This window comes from Eptatretus burgeri, chromosome 5 (assembly GCF_056783735.1).
Source record: "Eptatretus burgeri isolate ZD-2024b chromosome 5, Ebu_testis_v1, whole genome shotgun sequence".
NCBI lineage: Eukaryota > Metazoa > Chordata > Myxini > Myxiniformes > Myxinidae > Eptatretus > Eptatretus burgeri.
The window spans coordinates 77,384,284-77,397,712 of record NC_140965.1 but is presented as its reverse complement, the minus strand read 5'-3'; the positions used below and the strand labels follow the sequence as shown (position 1 = coordinate 77,397,712).

Here is a 13,429-nt window from a genome sequence, read left to right as displayed (position 1 = left end):
TGGTTGTAACAGAGGCGCATACGTGTTTGATGGAAAACAAAATCTGTGACAGGTGCAGGGTGGCTAACCACCAGTCTCACTCAGGGAAATTAAACCAATTAAAATCACCGTCTCTTTTTAAATTGGATGTAACAATGAAGTATGAAACCTCATTCAAAAAGTTTATCCAGAAATTCCAACGGTCCCATAGAAAAGATCACGTAAAAGTTCCAAACCTCTGATGGTCCTCAAAAGAAGGCTGGCTGGTTTGTTCAAAGTAAAATATCTTCGGCAGGAAAAACCTCTGGTTAATCTCCAATTCCCTATCTCTCATGTATTACGTCATCGTACAAATACTAACGGAATAAAACATAGTCATGACAGATATCACAAGACATTTCTCTGTTATTTTGAATATTTTGTTCCTGCCATGCTGATCGACCTTTTTTTTTGGAAGGGAGATATTTATAGACAGGCAGTTATGCCTCACTCCTTGGTATTATTAATGAAACTCAATGGTATTGGTAAAACTTTATTGAGATGATTTATAAAGATGCAAGCTTCAAGAAGCAATGAAGTCCAATGAATTTGATTGATTGTGGTGGTATATCTCACAAAATACTTTTATTTCAAGGTTCCTGTCTCAAGTTATCCTTTTCAGAAGGTTTTGCCACTTTTTGTCTTAAAGTGTATAAAGCCTTTTTTAGAAGGTTTTATACATTTTAATACAATGTTCACATATATTTGTGGCATAACTGCCTCGTTTGCCAGGTGGAAGCTAGAGACAATTAAGTCCACCATTATTATTTTGTTTTACAAGGGAGGTTAAAAAAATAGATTCTGGAAGTGTGGCATTAATAAAGGGTGGTGGGGTGGGGAGGAATAATGGAGTTAAAATTTGTGAAAAAGGAAAATGAGGGAAAAGTGTAGAAGATAAAAGGGTGTAAGAAGTAAAGCAGTAGGAGGTAAAGAGAGAGATAGAGAGAGATATGGCGATGGCTGGTTGGCTGTGAGGAGACACAAGCGAGTTTTCATTTGGCTGTTTTTTTAATATCTCATGATATTTGAATTGCAAAGTATATAACATTAATTAAATAGACATTTCAGTCTAGTGGAGCTATGAAAATGTTTTTGGTGTGTCGGTCAATTTTGCCCAACACACCAAATAAGCATTGGCTTGATCTATTACTGTTTATGTTTGTATCTTATTCTACTTTTTTCTTTCTTTCCTCCCCCCCATCCCCTCTCCATATCATTTCATCCTCCCCTCCTCCACCCCACTACTCTTTTTCTTGCCTGATTGGTTGTGTGATACCTTTTACTTACCCTCCTTACCAAAATCAGGGTGTCCACGTACCTATCCAGCATTTTGTTCTGACGAATCATCTGAAAATGAAAATGATGGCTTGTCCTCTGGAGATATCAAAAGAAAGAAAAACAAACTTTATTACAGTTCTGTACCATCAACAATGTCTCCAAAGAATGGAAGGACATTGGACCCTGAAAAATGGAAAACGGTTATTGCAGTGTTGTATGTTTTAATAGTTTGTGGTGTGACATCAGGAGTCATGGTTGTGGTGCATGACAGTGTACCTGATATGCAAACCCATCCACCTTTGCCTGACATTTTTCTTGACAAGTAAGTATCATTTGGTAATATTTTTCTTGATGTGTTTATTATTTATTGTCTAATACCACTTGCAAAATTTGAAGTTATTCATAATTGTCATATATCAGATTTCCACTACCACTGGGAAGTTATTGTGGAGAATTGGGAAATTTGAGTTTTAGGAAGCTTGTTTGGACAAGTTATGAAATTACATATATGATTGTAATGCGACCTCAGCAATTTAAATTTGATGTGGACTTTTGTTATAAAAGTGAGTAATGTATGTCGATTTAAGAATGCGAGGCGATTTGTCATTATATAGTGTTTGTAACCAACAGGCACATAATTATGTCTTTCCTGCTGAATTGCATGTGCTGAAAATCAAGATGGGGGTGACATTAAAAAGGATCAAATAGCAGATAATTTCTGGTAAACTGAAACATCAAGCCAGTTGAGAAACTGATGAGTTTGTCAAATCGGTTCAGGCAATAACATTTTCTGTTGATCATGTGTCTGTTTTCATGACAACTGTTAAACTTCTGAAATGTTAATGGAGATGGGGTGACACGTTGATTTAAAAAAATATCGAGTCATGGTGTTATTTTAAGGGTGGTTAAAAAAAAGAAAGCTGAGGACTTTTTTTTTATTTTTTGACCACAGGGTGGTCATCCTAATGAGTTGGAGGCAGATTTTCAGGTCATTTTATCCTACAACCTTATCTTGCTAATTTTTCCTCCATGACAGTTATGGATAGCTGAGAAGGTGCAGATATAACATTTAGCAACAGACAAAGATTATTGCCCTTACATGATCGACAAGCATGTCCTGGACAACAGAACAGAGGACGTTTTCGGTGGAAATCTACTTCCGAATGCAGTCATTTAAGGAAACTCAGACTTCAAAACCAATTTCAACTGTAGAGAAGCAAACATTGCTTAAATGGATAAAGAGGTTCAGGATAAAGACTGATAAAGAGATAAAGACTGTGTTAAACCTTCAAAATACTAAGACTGGCAGTTATTCAGGATGCAAGTCAGTGAGAACCCTTGAGGTCATTGAACTTGTTTTATAGTCAGTGGACACGTCTAGTCCGAAGAAGTCGATATGCCATCAAAGCCAGGAATTAGGTGTGAAAAGGGGGACTCTGCTGAACATTCTCCATAAAGACATGAAACTGCACCCCTATAGGATTCAAATTAAGCAAAAGCTGACAAACTTGAGTCATCAATAACTTTGTAAGATTCATCCAAGTATGCATCCACTGCCAAAGTGAGTATTTAGAGCATTTTCTGGGTAATTCATAACTGTCATGTTTTACGTTGCATTTATGAAATCTCTCTCATAGTTTTGACATGCAGTAATCACAAGCCATTTTTCTGTCACTTAGCACTTCGTATGCGTTCCTGGAAAAGAGAGTACTAATTGCTAAATGGGAGGGGGGGGTCATTATACCATTGTTTATATGGAAATGCGATCCCGGCAGCGTTATTTCTTGTGCACAAACGGTATATGAGGGCTACATTGAGGTATTGGTAATAGCGCTAATAAGAATACAGATGGTAAAGATATTATTTCATAAATACAAAGGATAATTTTTTATGATAATAACATCAGAAAGTATTAGCAAAAACATGAAATGGGTACAAACATCAAAAACATCATTTCATAAATAAAAATAATTTTTTTATGATAACATTGGAAAGTATGAACAAAAGCATAAAATATGCACAAACATGAAAAACATTATTTCATAAAGAAAAAGAATAATTTATTTTATTTTATTAACATCAGTAAGTATTAACAAAAACATAAATATAAACAAACCTCAATAAAAGGAATAATTGTCGTTGCTCCTCCTCTGCTCCTACTTCCACATGGCAGAGGTGGGAGGAGGCTCATCCTGCTGCAAAACTAAGGTGGAGTAAACAGTGCTGATTGGCTCAGAACATGAGCACACAGTACAAACAATGGTGGTGATTGCATTTATTTATGTTATGGATCACGAGCAGAGTACCCACCCTTCGGGCGATCTTGTTCCAAGCATGCAGCACGTTCTTCTCGAATACCTTTATTTGGAGGGGGTGCTGGTAACTGACGGCTCTGTATATACAAAAAACCCCGGATTATGTACATGAAGCAAAAACGCCGACTGCTTATAATTTGAAACACCTCACAGCACTAGAAAAGGTGGGGACACGAACACTGTACTGTAAATGGTGGAGACTTGTAATACCTTCCCGCACCTGGAGGCGGAACTATACGATACACATTTACATCGAAAATTTGAGTCCCACCTCTCACCCCCTCCTCCCACCCCCCTCCCACCACAAGACAATAACACCCCTTTACATTAATTCTGGTCATGTTAATCCTCTGTAGCAAGTCTGGATGTAATTGGCCCAGAACTGTAGGAGGAATAGCATGACAAACACCCAAACACCGGTCCATGAATTATAGAATCAAAGTGGAATTGGTCCATGAATTATAGTAAAGATAAGGATGTGTTCGCTGCGTGTTATGGATTTTCAGAATTTTTTTTTTGTAAAAATTTTCACCAGGACAAAAAGCTCGATGATGAATCGGCATTCTCGGGGAAATGTTATCGAGGTATTGCTATATATCGATTCATCACAAAAAATTGATGACTCAAGTTTGTCAGCTGTTGCTTAATTTGAATCCTCTTGGGGTACAGTTTTATGTCTTTATGGAGAATGTTCAGCAGAATCCCCATTTTCACATCTAATTCCTGGCTTTGATGGCATATCGACTTATTCGGACTAGTGTCAGACAGTGTCGGATTTCAGACTGTCAGACAAGTTCAATGACCTCAAGGGTTCTGTAATATCATTGTGGAATGTAATTCTGTAATATCGATTTTTTTTTTTTTTAAATGAAATTGAAGTTTTGACAAAACTTTTCGTGGGTCAAATGTTTTTGACTCCACTGCCCAATGTCAGCTCAATTCAGTAAAGACTATTTTTTGGAAGTCTGTTGTAACCCACAATAAAATTTTGATGCACAGCCACACTCTGGAATAAGAGGGTGAGTTCGCAGTGTTGCCACCCTGAATTCTGCCATCAAATCAATTCAAAACTCAGATATTCTGCGAGCAAAGATCATGGCTGTCTGTAATTTAGCAAATTTGAAATTATTACTCACGAAATCTTTAGATTTTGTAAATATATTGATGACTTCCGTCATCTGTTTGTGTGTTTGGGTGTGTGTGTGTTTGTTTGTAGGCACGATAACTCGAGAACTGAAGAAGCTACCAATGTCAAATTACACCACGTGATTCAGGAGGGTGATCGCTAGCGATGATTAGATTTTGGTCAAAATCGGTCAAAGGTCAAGGTCACAGTGAGGTCAAACATTCGATTTTTGATGGTTTGGTACAAAATCATCAGAGAAACTTCTGGTTTGCGTCGCTACCTTCTCTAGAGACAGCTTTTATGAGACAAGGTCAGAGGTCAAGTTGACGATTTCGTAAGTACTAGTCTATGACTGCTTGTTACTTACGAAATCTTTAGATTTCGTAAGTATATTGATGACTTCTGTCCTCTGTGTGTTTGTGTGTTTGTTTGTAGGCATGATAACTCGAGAACGGAAGAAGCTACCAATGTCAAATTACACCACGTGATTCAGGAGCGTGATGGCTAGCACTGATTAGATTTTGGTCAAAGGTCAAGGTCACAGTGAGTTCAAACATAATTCCGTAAATTCCTGTGGAGAAATGGAGTATTTTTGCTTCGGTCGACGTTACGAGTTCGTTTTAACTTCGATTTTAATTTTGTCTTCGGTTTTTGCGATCGCTAAGGCCTAAGTCACATTTGCCACGGCGGCCGTGGGGTCTCCAAAATCTACGGCCACTAGCAATTATACGGCGGCCGCAGTATTTCCACGGTCACACAATGTAGCAGTCACATATGTTTTTATTTTTCGGGGAGCCGCTCGGCATATTTAGAAATTGTGGAGACCGAAAACGTGGGGTTGCCGTACGGTCTTTGATTTGATGTCGCACGGTGACCTTAAGGGGGCCCTTCGGCGGCCATATAATTTTCAAGGCAGACGCAAGGGAGCCTCAAGGTGTCCGCAAGGCGACCGCAGGGGGGCCCTAAGGCGAATGTGCGGCCAGACGGATGGTAACGAGTGGGTTCATTTTTATTATTATTACTTGCGAAATCTAAAGATTTCGTATATTGATGCCTTCCGTTTCTGTTTGTTTGTTTGTTTGTTTGTTTGTAGGCACGATAACTCGAGAACGGAAGAAGCTACCAATGTCAAATTACACCACGTGATTCAGGAGGGTGATGGCTAGTGCTGATTAGATTTTGGTCAAAATCAGTCAAAGGTCAAGGTCACGGTGAGGTCAAATATTCGATTTTTGATGGTTTGGTACAGATAACTCGAGAAGGGAAGAAGCTACCAATGTCAAATTACATCACGTGATTCAGGAGGCTGATGGCTATTGCTGATTAGATTTTGGTCAAAATCGGTCAGAGGTCAAGGTCACAGTGAGGTCAAACATCCAAAAAATGATAACTCGAGAACGGAAGAAGCTATCAATGTAAAATTACACCATGTGATTCAGGAGGGTGATGGCTACCGCTGATTAGATGTTGGTCAAAATCGGTCAAAGGTCAAGGTCACAGTGAGGTCAAACATCCAAAACATTCGATTTTTGATGGTTTGGTACAGAATCATCGTAGAAACTTTTGGTTTGTGTCGCTACCTTCTCAAGAGACAGCTTTTATTAGACAAGGTCAGAGGTCAAGTTGACAATTTTGTAAGTACCAGTCTATGACTTTTTTTTTTTACCAGTTTTTTTTTCGGCTTTTCGAATTGCTACGGCGAACGTAGAAATGAAAAAGTTATAACTCCGCGTTATAATTCCACGGCGACCCCTACGGCCTGTAAAAGATAGCCAAATCGCGTAGGGCCACCCTAAGGCCACCGCAGAAACTCTGCGGCCGCCGCACATTGTCAATTCAGAGGGTGTACGGCTGCCGTATCCTCGCTGTAGAGCAAATGTGACTTAGGCCTTAGGACGCTTAACACTCAGTCGTCGAAATTCTGATAAAAATCGGATGTTTTGGAGACGTTTTAAGATTGTATAAAAATATTTCACCCGCCGCGTCACGGCTCGTCATGTGGTGCAGCACGCTCGAGCAGGCGCTTGTTGAGTCACGTAAAGGTTTTGCGTGTGCGTGCTGACGTCATCCCGCTCGCCCCGGCTTCCTTTCGAGTTGAGGGGGCCGTCGAGTGTGACCTTTACATTACGTTAATCCGCGGTAACTCAAGAACGGAAGAAGCTACCAATGTCAAATTACACCACGTGATTTAGGAGGGTGATGGCTAGCGCTGATTATATTTTGGTCAAAGGTCAAGGTCACAGTGAGGACAAACATTCGATTTTTGATGGTTTGGTACAGAATCATCGTATAAACTTCTGGTTTGCGTCGCGACCTTCTCCAGAGACAGCTTTTATTAGACAAGGTCAGAGGTCAAGTTGACGATTTCATAAGTACCAGTCTATGACTGCTTGTTACTTACGAAATCTTGATGACTTCCGTCATGTTTGTGTGTTTGTTTGTTTGTTTGTAGGGTAGGCACGATAACTCGAGAACGGAAGAAGCTACCAATGTCAAATTACACCACGTGATTCAGGAGGGTGATGGCTAGTGCTGATTATATTTTGGTCAAAATCGGTCAAGGGTCAAGGTCACAGTGAGGTCAAACATTCGATTTTGATGGTTTGGTACAGAATCATCGTAGAAACTTCTGGTTTGCGTCGCTACCTTCTCTGGAGACGGCTTTTATTAGACAAGGTCAGAGGTCAAGTTGACGATTTCGTAATGTCACTCCATGACTGCTTGTTTATTTACTTATTACTTACAAAATCTAAAGATTTCTAAAGTATATTGATCTTCTTCTTCTTCTTCTTCTTCTACTTATTCTTTCAGCTGCTCCCGTTAGGGGTCGCCACAGCGGATCATCCGTCTCCATTTCGCTCTATCCTCCACATCTTCCATTGACACTCCAACCACCCGCATGTCCGCCCTCACCGCATCCATGAACCTCTTCTTTGGCCTTCCTCTTCTCCTCCTGCCTGACGGCTCCATCTTCAGCATCCTTCTCCCGATATACTCCGCTTCCTTCCTGTGCACATGTCCAAACCATCTCAATCTCGCCTCTCTCACTTTGTCTCCAAATCGTCCTACCTGCACAGTCCCTCTAATATACTCATTCCTTATCCTGTCCATCCTCATCACTCCCAACGAGAATCGCAGCATCTTTAACTCTGCCACCTCCAGCTCCGCTTCCTGTCTTTTTGTCAGCGCCACCGCCTCCAAACCATACAACATAGCTGGTCTCACTACCGTCTTATATACTTTCCCCTTAACTCTTGCAGCTACCCTTCTATCACAAATCACTCCTGAAACTCTTCTCCAACCACTCCATCCTGCCTGCACTCTCTTTTTCACTTCTCTCCCACACTCTCCATTACTTTGGACAGTTGATCCCAAGTATTTAAACCCATCCACCTTCCCCACCTCAACTCCTTGCAACCGCACCATACCACCACCCTCCCTCTCATTTACGCACATGTACTCCATTTTACTCCTAGTGACTATCCTACTCCTACTGACCCTTCTCTCTAGTGCATACCTCCACCTCTCGAGGCTCGCCTCAGCCTGCTGCCTACTCTCCCGACAGATATGATGTCATCCGCGAACATCATAGTCCATGGAGACTCCAGTCTGATCTCGTCTGTCAACCTGTCCATCACCATTGCAAACAGGAAAGGGCTCAGAGTCGATCCTTGGTGCAATCCCACTTTTACCTTAAACCGGTCCGTCATTCCTACCGCACACCTCACCGCTGTCACACTGTCCTCATACATATCCTGCACAATCCTCACATACTTCTCCACCACTCCCGACTTCCTCATACAATACCACAACTCCTCTCTTGGCACCCTATCATAAGCTTTCTCTAAATACACAAACACACAATGTAACTCCTTCTGGCATTCCCTATACTTCTCCGTCAACATTCTCAAAGCAAACATTGCATCAGTGGTGCTCTTTCCTGGCATAAACCCATATTGCTGCTCACAGATCGTCACCTCTCCTCTCAACCGAGCTTCCACTACTCTTTCCCACAACTTCATGGTGTGGCTTAACAACTTTATCCCTCTGTAATTTCCACAGCTCTGCACATCACCCTTGTTCTTGAAAATCGGAACCAGTACACTTGATCTCCACTCCTCCGGCATCCTCTCACTTTCCAAGATTTTATTAAACAATCTGGTTGACAACCCCACTGCCATCTCTCTTAAGCACTTCCATGCCTCCACTGGTATATCTTCTGGGCCAACTGCCTTTCCACTTTTCATCCTCTTCATAGCAGTCCTCACTTCATCCTTACTGATCCACCCCACTTCCTGATTCACTATCTCCACCTCTTCCAACCTTCTCTCTCTCATTTTCTTCATTCATCAGATCCTCAAAGTACTCCATCCACCTTCTCAACACACTCTCCTCGCTCGTCACCACATTCCCATTTTCGTCCTTTATCACCATAACCTGCAGCACATCCTTCCCAGCTCGGTCCCTCTGTCTTGCCAATCGGTATAAATCCTTTTCCCCTTCTTTTGTATCCAACTTCTCATACAGCTCGTCATATGCCTTTTTCTTAGCCTTTGCCACCTCTCTCTTTGCCTTTCGCCACCACTCCTAGTACTCCTACCTACTTTCTTCATCTCTCTGACTATCCCACTTCTTTTTCGCCAACCCCTTCTTCCTTATACTTTCCTGTACTTCCTCGTTCCACTATCAAGTCTGCTTATCTTCCTTCCTCTGTCCAGATGTCACACCAAGTAATTTCCTAGCTATCTCCCTCACCACTTCTGCTGTCGTTTCCCAATCATCCCACCCATGTTTACCACCATCCAACACCTGTCTCTCCTCCTCCCTAAATTCCACGCAACAGTCTTCCTCCTTCAGCTTCCACCATCTGGTCCTTGGTTCAGCCCTCACTCTCTTCATTAACCTCACCTCCAAAATCATCTTGCAGACTACCAATCGATGCTGTCGAGCTACACTCTCCCCTGCCACCACCTTACAGTCTCTAATCTCTTTCACGTTGCATCTCCTGCTTAAGATGTAATCCACCTGTGTGCACTTTCCTCCACTCTTGTACGTCACCCTGTGTTCCTCCTTCTTGAAATACGTATTTACCACTGCCATCTCCATTCTTTTTGCAAACTCTACCACCATTTGCCCTTCCACATTTTTCTTGTTGAGACCGTACCTACCCATCACCTCCTCATCCTCTTTATTCCCTTCCCCAACATGCCCATTGAAATCTGCTCCAATCACCACTCTTTCATCCTTGGATGCACTCTCCACCACTTCATCTAACTCACTCCAGAAATCTTCTTTATTTTCCATCTCACACCCCATATGCGGTGCATATGCACTGATGACATTCATCATCACCCCTTCAATTTCCAACTTCACACTCATCACTTGGTCAGACACTCTCCTCACCTCCAATACCCTCTTGACATAATCTTCCTTCAGGATTACCCCGACACCATTTCTCCTCCCATCCACACCATGGTAGAACAGTTTGAAACCACCTCCAATGCTCCGAGCCTTACTCCCCATCCACTTGGTGTCTTGTACACACAGTATGTCCACCTTTCTTCTCTCCATCATATCAGCCAACTCTCGCCCTTTGCCAGTCATTGTCCCAACATTCAGAGTTCCAACTCTCACCTCCACACTTCTACCCTTCCCCCTCTCCCACTACCTCCGGACTCGCCTTCCCCGTCTCCATCTCCTCCTTCTCCCAGCAGTAGCAAAATTTCCACTGGTACCTTACTGACCACCGGTGCTGGTGGCAGCCGTTGGTAACCCGGGCCTCGACAGATCTGGTATGGAAATTAGTTTTGTTGTCCGCATAATGATTTGGCATAGGTTTTTATGCCGGATGCCCTTCCTGACGCAACCCTGGTCGCCTCTTACGACACACAGGGATATGGTACACCTATTCTAACCGGGGCATACGCCGGGCCCAGTACACTGGTAGTCATTTCGCCAACCTCGGTAGGATGACAGGCTGAGTCAACCCCCTGGTGTTATACGACTTGGTGTATATATATATATATATATATATATATATATATATATATATATATGTATATGTATATATATATATATATATATATATGTATATATATATATATATATATATATGTATATATATATATATGTATATATATGTATATATATATATATATATATATATATATATATATATATATATATATATATATATATATATATATATATATATGTATATGTATATATATATATATATATTCAGTGGCCCAATGGGGCTTGAACTTAGGTCCTTTTGGGTCCCAAGCCGCTGCCCTAACCACTGCGCCAACACCAGGCCAACACCCGGCTATTCGTAAGTATATTGATGACTTCCGTCATCTGTTTGTGTGTTTGTGTGTTTGTTTGTTACTTACGAAATCTCAAGATTTCGTAAGTATATTGATCACTTCCGTCCTCTGTTTGTGTGTTTGTTTGTAGGCACGATAACTCGAGAACGGAAGAAGCTACCAATGTCAAATTACACCACATGATTCAGGAGGGTGATGGCTAGCGCTTTCTGTCAATCCGCTGAGCGTTTGCAGAGAAAAACGTTACTCGCTTTCTGTGCAGACAAGCAAACAAACAAGAAGATGTCGTACAGAGCACGATACTTGCAAAATCCATAAAACAAATTTGACCTCAACAATTACAATTATAATTGGTCGTTGAATTCAATGACCAAATATGCAACTCTTCAAATTTCAAGTCAATCGGATGAAAATTGACAATTTTAGAAACTCTGCCTATATTGTCCTTTTGGCCAATGTGGACCTCCAAAATAATTGGTGGTTGAATTCAGTGAACTGATGTGCAAATTGTCTTCAAATTTCAAGTCAATCAGATGAAAATTGAGGATTTTAGCCGATCTCACATTGAGGATTTTAGCCACCTTTGGCCTATCTCACATTATGAGATGTGAGAAATTCTTACCCAAGTTGTTAACCTTTGGCCTATTTTGACCTTTTTCCCTCAAAAACAATAGGCTTCTTCCTTATGACAAACTCTGCAATGTGGTGAAGTTTCATCAAGATCGGTTTAAAATTGTGACCTGTAGGCGATAGACAGACAGACAAACAAACCCAAATGCAATACCTTCTCTTCTGGCGAGGGTAATTATAAAGGACTGCTAGCTGGAAACAGTATGGCTATCAAAAACATTGGATCCCGGTTGCAATTTCTCTGCAGTTTGATGTTATAGGAAGTCACAAAAAATTCACTGGTAGGGATTCACATAAACTTTTATCACACTTTCACATGTCTTTCACAAAGGGTTAACTACTTATATAATTATTATTTGATGAGAACAAGTGACTTTGGAGTGTTGTCGGAATGTTATATTCCTGAAAATGATGTCCATGTCATGGAAACTATTTAATTACGAGATGTGATCAAATAAATTCCAGGACTGATAAAATTGATTTTCTTTATATTGTGTCATCGATATATGATATTAATACTGAAGGACCAATTTTGTGCTCCTCCTCGCGGCCGCCTCACCTTTTTCTCGGTACTGTGACCTGGACTGAAAGAAACTTCGTATCTGTAAGAGTGCATCGCACATAATGGCAATAGTCAACCTTCAACTCTGAAGCAGAATAAACACTTTTCGTTTTACATTCGTTTACATGGCGACGTGTGACGTCACCGCTGAGAGGCGTCAGGACGTCATGACATCATCGTTCATTTGCTGACGTCATTAAGTCTGTCGTCAACAGACCGTTACCGCTGAGAGGTGTAATTCCACTCTTCGAAAATAGCGTCTGCAATGTAAAACCCTCTTCTGCACATGCTGACTACCTCAGAATGTGAATTTGACACAAAAAATGCGACAACAAACATTGTATCTTTGATATATTAATCCTGAAGGACCAATTTTGTGCTCCTCCTTACGGTCGCGTCACGTTTTTCTCAGTACTGTGACCTGGACTGAAAGAAACTTCGTACCTGTAAGAGTGCATCGCATATAGTGGCAATAGTCAACTTTCAACTCTGAAGCAGAATAAACACTTTTCGTTGAGACGGGAGTGAGGAGGGAAGAGGTGGGGGCGGGGGATGAAGAGACGGGGCCAGGGAGTGAAGATGTGGGGGGCAAGGTAAGCAAATTTTTGGGCGGGGGTAAGCAAATTGAAAGCGGGAGACGGAGGAAATGGGGCAGGGAATGAGTGGGCGGGGTTGAGTGTGAGGGGTGGACAGGGGGGCGGGGGCAAGTGGGGTGGGGAATCAAGAGACGGGGGGGAGTGAAGAGATGGGGGCGGGGCTGGGGTAATTACATTTTTGGGTGGGGGTAAGCAAATTAAAGGCGGGGGGGGGGAATGGGGCAGGGGCGGAGGATGAGTAGGCGGGGGCAAGCACGCCCTGTCCAGTCCATGTCCCTCGAGTGTGGGTGAGCTGGTGAGGGTGGTTGAATGAACGGAATCCATCTGTGACGGGGTTTCGGCTAGTATTTATAATTATATCTTCCATATTTGGAATTGTTTCCATATTATGATTGTTATTAATTATATATTATTCCATATCGTTTTTTAAATTTTCTTCTTTACAGTGTGCCTCTGATCCCTTGGGCTTTTGCAACAGCTGAAGTTTGTGGCTTGGTGTTGGCTTTAATTTGGGGTGTGGTGCTCATTTTTCACAAGCATCGGTAAGACCCAATTTCTGCAATCATTTATGATTG

The 13,429-nt window shown here is 41.6% G+C and overlaps 1 protein-coding gene across 1 annotated transcript in view; it reads left to right on the top strand.

Annotated features, from left to right (window-relative positions):
• SAMD8 (sterile alpha motif domain containing 8) overlaps positions 1 to 13,429 on the top strand; it is a 73,343-nt gene that overhangs the window by 37,758 nt on the left and 22,156 nt on the right. The window contains exons 5-6 of the mRNA XM_085882505.1: positions 1,324 to 1,618; positions 13,301 to 13,396. Coding sequence (XP_085738631.1) covers positions 1,324 to 1,618; positions 13,301 to 13,396 — 391 coding nt within the window. The remainder of the gene's footprint in view (positions 1 to 1,323; positions 1,619 to 13,300; positions 13,397 to 13,429) is intronic.